General features: G+C 50.8%; 1 protein-coding gene across 1 annotated transcript in view; it reads left to right on the top strand.

The window, feature by feature from the left end:
* The first annotated feature begins 1360 nt into the window (after positions 1-1360).
* Positions 1361-8040, top strand: part of EPDR1 (ependymin related 1) — a 31730-nt gene continuing 25050 nt past the window's right edge. The window contains exon 1 of the mRNA XM_068152727.1: positions 1361-1648. Coding sequence (XP_068008828.1) covers positions 1401-1648 — 248 coding nt within the window. The 5' untranslated portion in view covers positions 1361-1400. The remainder of the gene's footprint in view (positions 1649-8040) is intronic.

Here is an 8040-nt window from a genome sequence, read left to right as displayed (position 1 = left end):
TGCGTGTGTGCGTGTGTTTTGCTGTGCAGGCACGGTGACATCACCTCCACCCCGTCTAATCCCCCGGCGACATCACTGCGGCTCTCGTCCGTTTTCAGTTTTCATCTGTGTCATAAATTCCTTCAGGTGGAAGGAGCGCGGGGGGGAAGAAAAGCAAACCCAAACCACAGGGTCCGTCTTCTCGAAGAGAGGGGAGGAAGAGAAGGAGGAGGCGGGAGGAAGGCGAGAGCCGCCACCGGGCCCCCCTTCTACGGGCTAAACTTGAGGCTACAGTTTCCCAAGGGACGCGGAGCAGAAACTTTCTGCTGGCTGGGGGGAGCTCCAGGGGCTGTTCCTGTCTCCCTCCCCCGGGGGGTTGCAGAGTTAGTTCGGTGGAAAGACGAGAGGCGGACAAGTTGCTGTTTGCTCGGGACGGGGAATGTGGAGGGGGCCGGAGTGAGGCGGGAGTGGGGCCCTGCGAAGTTACTCTGCGGGCAGGCAGCCCACGGTTCCTCTCCCCTCGCCTCTGTCCCCTCACGGCCGCATCTGCAGATGGGCGTGTGAAGGGATTTCAAGCTTTTCCCAAGGTGACTATTTTTATTTCATGTAGCTGCACGCCCAGGCGGGAACAAGGAGCTCCCTTCCAACCAACCTCTTTTCCCTTGTGCGGACACTTCCTCCGCTGTGCGCAAATGCCGCAGCCCCGCTGAGAGGAGTCGCGGGGAAAAACGAGATGGACTCAATGCTAGGTTGTGACAGCGGCCGGGGAAAGCCCCGGCGCGGCTCCCAGCGAGCGGCTCCCGGCTGGCTAGGTGCGGAGGTTTCCCCTTGCAGAGACGGCAACGCTCAGGCCCGGATGCTGCAGAGCAGGAGAACCCGTGGGGCACAGGCTTTCCCCTCCCCTTCGGGAAGCTCCTCCAGAGCCAGCGGGAAACAACAGCTGAGTAACCGGAGAGGGCAGCGGGAGCCGCAGGGCTGTTATGTGCCTGGGGACACTGTCCCTGGGCAGCCACCGAAATCCCTCCCACGAGAGCAAACATTAGCGCAGTTTCGTCCTGCAGGTCCCTCCTGCTCGCGTGTACCCTCCCACCCAAAGAGTGCCCAGAACTACCCCAAGGCTCGGGCATCGCAGGTGCCCTTTCGGCATCGTTCCTCGGGGACCCGGGCAAGCAAACCCTGCCGGCCACCCTGGGTGCAATGGGAGGGTGGTGCCAAGGGAAAATGAAGGTCCCCGACGCCCCGCTGCTTACTGCCCATTGCTTGTTGGCGGCAGAGGTTACAGGAATCTCCGCTCCCCCGCCGAGGTGATGCGGGTTTGGAGGCGGGCCGCCCCCGCCCCCCGGCGCAGGCCTGCCTGCCCGCCCGCTTGCGCGCCGTGCGGAGCGGCCGTACGCGGGGCCGAGCCGAGCCGTGCGCGGAGCATGGCGCGGGCAGCGGGTGGGCTGTGGCGGCCGGGGCTGGGGCTGCGGCTGGGGCTGCTACTGCTGCTGGCCGGCGGGGCGGCGGCGGCGGGGGCTGAGCCGTGCCAGGCACCGCGGCAGTGGGAAGGACGCACCGTGTTCTATGATCACGGCACGGGCCGCAACACCCGGGCCCTCGTCTCCTACGACGGCCCCAACCAGCGCCTCCGCATCCTGGAGGAGAGGAAGGCGCTCATCCCCTGCAAGAAGTAGGTGTCGGCAGCGGGACCCTGCGGCGGGGCCGGGCCGGGCCGGGCCAGGCCAGGCGGGGAGGGGATGATGGGCTCAGAGCCCGGAGACGCCTCCCAGGGGTGTGGGGCGATTGGGGGGGGAGGGGTGTCTTCTGCGCCCCCCGCCTTTGCGGGGCGGTACCTCCGGTGCGGGGGACGGGGACCTGCAGAGCGACCTCGGAGGGGTGGGAGGGGCTGCCAGGGACAGCTACCCAGAATGGCCGGGGGGGTTAAAATTTGGCACCGGCATCACTTTCACTCAGTGCCTGTATCTCTGCCTCTATCAATGCCTTTCTGTAGCTTTATCTCCTATATTCTATATCAATACTTATACCAATACTTAATAAATATCGATCTGCAGGTATCTATTTCTCTACCTACACTTTATCTATCTAATCTGTATCTAATCTCTCTATCAGTCTGCCTATCGACATTTATGATCAACAGTGTCAGCTTTTTACCCTTATGAAATAATTCCTTTCTCCCACTTTTTTTCTTTCTCTTTTTTTTCCCCCTTCCCCCACCCCCCCAGGTGGAATGGGAACTATGTCCAAAAATGCAGCCCCAGATGTGGGATAGTCACATGTGCACGAATTTGTCCCATTCCACTCAGATGCAGGAGCAATGTCGGGGGGAGGGGTTGCAGCCCAGTAGTGTGTTGACAAGTTGGAGTCACGTTTTACAAGCTCTCTGGTTGTTTTGGGTTCCTGTAAGTGCTAAGTCAGTGATGGCTGTGAGGAGCATCCGTTCCTTACCTGTGGCACAGTGGACTCTTTCACATGGCACCCACTACCCTGCTCTGAACTTATACAGTGCATGTCTGTTAGGGACATAGTTAACTCAGCAAAATTCTCAAGCCCTGCATTTCTTGATTTGCTGAAAGAAAGCTGACTTGAGGAAACCTCTGCTTTTTTCTCCTCAGCCTGCCAAGTTCAGGCCCTGACAGGCTGGGTGGGAGAAATGATCATCCCAGAGAGGCCTGAGTGAGTGAGATGTTTCTGGGTACTGAGCATCAGTAACTCTCCCAGTGTGGGGGTAGCCAGGCTGCCTGTACCTCCAGCCCCCCCACTCAGAAATTGTTTAGATAACTGTTCATCAGTCTTGGGAAAGTATAAGCCGTGGTGAAGACCAGCTTATAAATGCTGTATCATCCAGACTAAATGGTCTCTGCTAGTGCATGATCAATACTCCTTTTTGTTCTTGTTTTTTTCACTCCGGACAGCGATCAATTTCTTACCCACATCACATAACCCTTGTTTCAGTCTTTCCAAAGTGTATGCTCTTCCTTGATCCTCTCTCTAACAGTCATAGTATCATAGTATCAGTGAGGGTTGGAAGGGACCACAAGGATCATCTAGTTCCAACCCCTCTGCCATGGGCAGGGACACCCCACACTAGATCAGGCTGGCCAGAGCCTCATCCAGCCTGGGCTTAAACACCTCCAGGGATGGGGCCTCAACCACCTCCCTGGACAACCCATTCCAGGGCTTCAATCCCCAAACACTCTTAAAGCTATTTTAGTTTTCATTTTCAGGCTTAGCTTCCCCCCATTTTCTTCACAGGAGGCCTACCAGGAATGTTAAAGGCAACATAATAGCTGTTGGTTGGTGGCCCACTGACCCACAGCATTGAGAGTGGCTGTGCTCATACTCCTCTTCTTTTCAAAGTCCTAGGCTGACCTTCACATTTAACAAGCATAAAATGGTACTAAAAAGTCTGATGCAAGCTTTTTCTAGCTTCTGAGCTCATTTCTTGAAGTTTATGTTTATTTTATTTGAAAACATGATTTCAAGATGGAATAATTATTCTATATTGTCCACCCTGGGCCAGATTGTGTCTTTTGCCAAGGTCTTCCTTTCTCACATTTGTGTTAAATATTTGCTCTGGATGCAGTTTCCTCTGGGCTTATAGGTGCTAGAAGGAGCCAGAGTGCAGACAGGTGCTGTTGAGGCACCTCTCTGTTGGTTTTTCCTGTGTTAGATTTTTGCTGCAGACAGTCCTTGACCGCAGTGATCCCCGCTGCTTCCAGGCTGACACTGTCTTCTGCCATCCAGAACTGGAGGCTGGTTTTGTTCTGTGTCTGTTGAGGGCATGATCCAACTTCCATTGAAGTCCACGGAAAAAAAAAACTCCCATGGACTTCAGTGTGTGTTGGATTGGGATGGGAGTTGTGATCACAACTTCATTTCACTGTGGACACAGTGAGTCATAAGCTGAAGCCTTCAGAAGTTAGAGGCGAGGGGATTTATCCTGCCTTTGGAAAAATAGCTTCCCCTCTCCACTTCAACACTGGCAAGAAAAGGGTCGTTACAGCAAGGCAGTGACTACAAAAGCAACAAGCAAAACAGTGCTGTCCTGAGCTCTTAGGGACATTTTACTCCTATCAGATGTGACTTACATGCAGTGATCAGGGTTGGCCAAAACAACCCAGTTTTTGGACAAAGTGTTTTCTGAAGCTTGCAAATGTGGACCTTAATCAGAGGCAGCCCTGTTGAAGTTCCATGACTGAGGTTAATCAAGGACACAGAGATCTGCCTGTGTGGCAGGGCTTGCAGGCTGATAACCACAGGGAGACCCAACACTTTCAGCTGTTACTGAACATACATGTTGGAAATTCGTGTGATTTGCTCTGTGGCATTTTCACATCTACATCAACCCAGAGTTTTAAGCCAGCTCCTGAAAAGTAGCCATAAGGTGAATATCCCATCACTGCTTCCTTACCATCACCTTTTCCACAGTCATTGCAGGTGGTGGAAGCCTCTTCCCTGGAGGTTTTGAAGGCCAGGCTGGATGTGGCTGTGAGCAAGCTGCTGTAGTGTGAGGTGTCCCTGGCCATGGCAGGGGGGTTGGAACTGGCTGATCCTTGAGGTCCCTTCCAACCCTAACAATTCTATGATTCTATGATCTCCAATGTCTCTTCCAGCCTGAGCCATTCTGTGGTACTATGCTGGCAATTTCTTTCATCTCAATTGTGTTTGCAAAAGACAGGCAGAGTTCTGGGCAAGGATGAGCTCCTTCACTTGGCATTACAAAGTGCTAGTCTAACAGGTCAGAGAAGTATGTCTGTTATTCCAGCAGGATCCTTGCTTGCATGTGTCCTTGGCTGAAGACAAGCAGCATCTGGTCAGGTGCAAATGTCCCAGCAGCATTCAGCTGGAGAGGAGGTGGTGGCTTCTCAAAATCAGCAGCGTGTGGGCACGCGTGTCTGGCTTATCTCAAGTAGCTCTTAGTTGTTTTAGGCTGTGTGATTGTACAGGAAAAACAGCAGTGTCTGACCTATGAAAATCATACAATCCATCCGTTCTGTGGTCATTATGGTGACTCAACAGGCTAAGTATTGAGCTGCCCAGAGGGACTGCAAATTTGTTTCCCAGACTTGGTTTTGGGAGTGGTTTCTGCAGCTTAATGTTTAGGGGAATGAACAATGGTCATGGGTAAAATCTTCAGAACTGTCTTAGTTACTTGAGAACCTAACCCCCATTTTTCAAGTTTGTGTAGAGTGTGCTGACTTCTGAGCCTCTTAATTTGCAGTGAAACATAGGACTGGATTTTCAGCAGTTCCTCCAAATCTACCCTGAGTTCTTGGGTTCTAAAATGCTTCATAAACTGCCCTCTTTCTAAATCACTGTTGGGAATAAGAACTGAAGGAGGGTATTCAAATCTGCCAAGTTCTTTTAGGTGTCTGCTGCTGGTAATGATGGTGAGTTTGGAAAGCTGGCACTGGAAAGCTGCTGTGATGCCTGTGGGCTGGCAGTAAGATGCTAGGCAATTGCTTGAAGTATGCAGCAGCTGTTCTACCAAGAGTTGTGTGATGTTATGGTGCAGAGGGTTGGCTGTACAAGCCTTAGCTTTTGTTTGGTTTTGCTTTGTTTTGCTAGAGACCTAGAGTGGAGAAGATAACTTGTTCTGTGCTCACAGAGAACATGCAGGCAGTTGATGGTGACAGGGCTGAACAGCTAAACAAACATGATGAAAGAATTCTTTCTATTTACCATCTTAATCTGGGCTCCACTTGGCTTGAGGCCTGATGTAATTAAGGTGGCACAACTGGCAGCATCACACCTATTCTCACAGGACCAAATGCTGTTTGTCTGAAAAAGGATCTCCTCTGAGGGATAAGCCATAATCTCCTCATTTAGGACTGATCTTGCACCTCTGTGAGGAGGGGACATTGCTTTCTGAGAAATCTGAGGGACAAAAGCATCCAGAGGACAGACACCTTACCAGTTGATGCATCAGTCCTTCCACTGCATCCTGTTTAAGTCAAGGATCCAGGTCTCCTCAATGTAAAAGGGCAAATAATTCTAAACAATTTTAGGTATTCAAGAGAGCATTTACTGAAATGCCTCCAGAAACATGCCCAGTTAATATGTGTGCTAGAGCCTTCTACAATCTTTCCTCTTTGTATGCTCTCCAGATTTTCCTTCCCTGTTTGGTTCACCACAGTCTCAGTGCCTGGCATGACAGGGTGGTGCAGGGCACAGCCTCTTCCCAGGGGTGTGTATCCCATCAGTGTTCCCTCTTGTGGCTGTGGCTGTCCCTGGGCTGAGCCAGAGGTGCGTGCCAGGGCTCCCTTAGTTGCAGGATGAGGGCATATGCTCCAGTATTGTCCTAGCAGCTGTGCAGTGGCATGTTCCTAGGGGCAGGATTTAGGAGGTTCTCCTGTATCCTGGAACTTGGAGAGAGCTAAGACAGGGTGGTAGCCTGATGCAGTCCCCATGTCTTCCATTTTCCTTGAGGTGCCAGAAGGAGAAGGGACTCTGATAGAATAGAATAGAATTAACCAGGTTGGAAAAGACCTTTGAGATCATCGAGTCCAACCTATCACCCAACACCATCTAATCAGCTAAACCATGGCACCAAGTGCCTCAGCCATGCTCTTCCTAAACACCTCCAGTGATGGTGACTCCACCACCTCCCTGGGCAGCACATTCCAATGACCAATCTCTTTCTGAGAAGAATTTCTTCCTCACATCCAGCCTAAACCTCCCCTGGCACAGCTTGAGACTGTGTCCTCTTGTTCTAGTGCTGGTTGCCTGGGAGAATAGACCAACCCCCACTTGGCTACAACCTCCTTTCACGTAGTTGTAGAGAGCAATAAGGTCTCCTCTGAGCCTCCTCCTGAAAGCATCCTGAAAAGCTGAAGAGTTTGGGTGGGGGAGAAGAATTAATGCAATTTTCCCATTAGATGCACATTTGTAACATACATGGGAGGTGTGTGCAAGAAATCCATTTCTCTGTTGGCAATAGAAATTTGTCCTAAATTCCTGAGGCTGGGCCACGCTTGTCAGACCTGAAGTTGTCATTCCAGCTCTAGGCTCATTGATGGCAGCAGTGGTGTGACTGTGATGGACAGCTTTCCATGTTGTATCACCTGAGGGGAACTGGAAGATGTAGTGATAAAACCTGTGCCTCTGAATCCAGGCCACACCCTGCCTCTGCCAGCACTTCCAAGGGTGAATGTTGGTATCTGATTGCCAGTTAGAGGAGAGGAAGTGTTCAGGGAAGGATGTTTTCATTAGAAGAACAAAAAGATTTTTATGTGCACCTCCCCAACACTTCATTTTGCCATCCCCTTGCTCACTGATGTACTTAATTTTAATGCTGACTGCTGTTCATGGGTCAGTGTGGCTGCTGGTTTATTCATCTGACAAGAGAATTTTCCTATGTTATAACTTCATTCTCTTGTGGTTCAGAGGATGCTGAAGGTATTCAAAAAGGGATTTGATGTGGCACTTGGTGCCATGGTTTAGTAGTCATGAGGTCTTGGGTGACAGGTTGGACTTGATGATCTTTGAGGTCTTTTCCAAACTTACTGATTCTATGATGCTATGCTCTTGTGCTTCTTCCTGTCAGAGGTCATCCTGCCCTGGGGGTTTTCTTCTCCTGCTGAAGAATTGATGTGTTTTGCATCTCAACAGGCTTGTCCTTCGTGGGGCAGGCTTTCAGCTGGGTGACATTTTCAGAGACAAGTGAAGGCAGTGAAATGGTTCTAATTTGTACCTTGATCTGGATGCCACATCATTAGCTGATGCAGCATTGAAGGGTTCAAATAACCTTTCCACCCTCTCCATTTTGCTGAGAACTGATGGCTAAACTGGATGTGATTAGATGTTTCAATCCAGGAAAGGACAGTGCCATAGCAAATAATACTGAGTCATGCAGGAAAACCATAAACACATTCCTCTGTCACATAACATGGGAGAAGGTTACATCTGGAGGAGCTCTGGGGAAAAAGAATGCTTGCCACAATGGCCAGATGTCATCAAGAGGTAAGAGTATGAATAAGAGACAGGTAAATAAATGTGTAAGATTAGAAGCTGAATCAGACCCTGGACAATTCAGGGAGGCACATAGTAGCAAACAGGACA

This window comes from Melanerpes formicivorus, unplaced genomic scaffold (genome assembly GCF_026170545.1).
Source record: "Melanerpes formicivorus ecotype bairdi unplaced genomic scaffold, bMelFor1.0.p_v2 SCAF_24, whole genome shotgun sequence".
In the NCBI taxonomy this organism is placed as follows: domain Eukaryota; kingdom Metazoa; phylum Chordata; class Aves; order Piciformes; family Picidae; genus Melanerpes; species Melanerpes formicivorus.
Note: the sequence above shows the minus strand (reverse complement) of the source record. Positions and strands in the feature narration are given on the sequence as shown.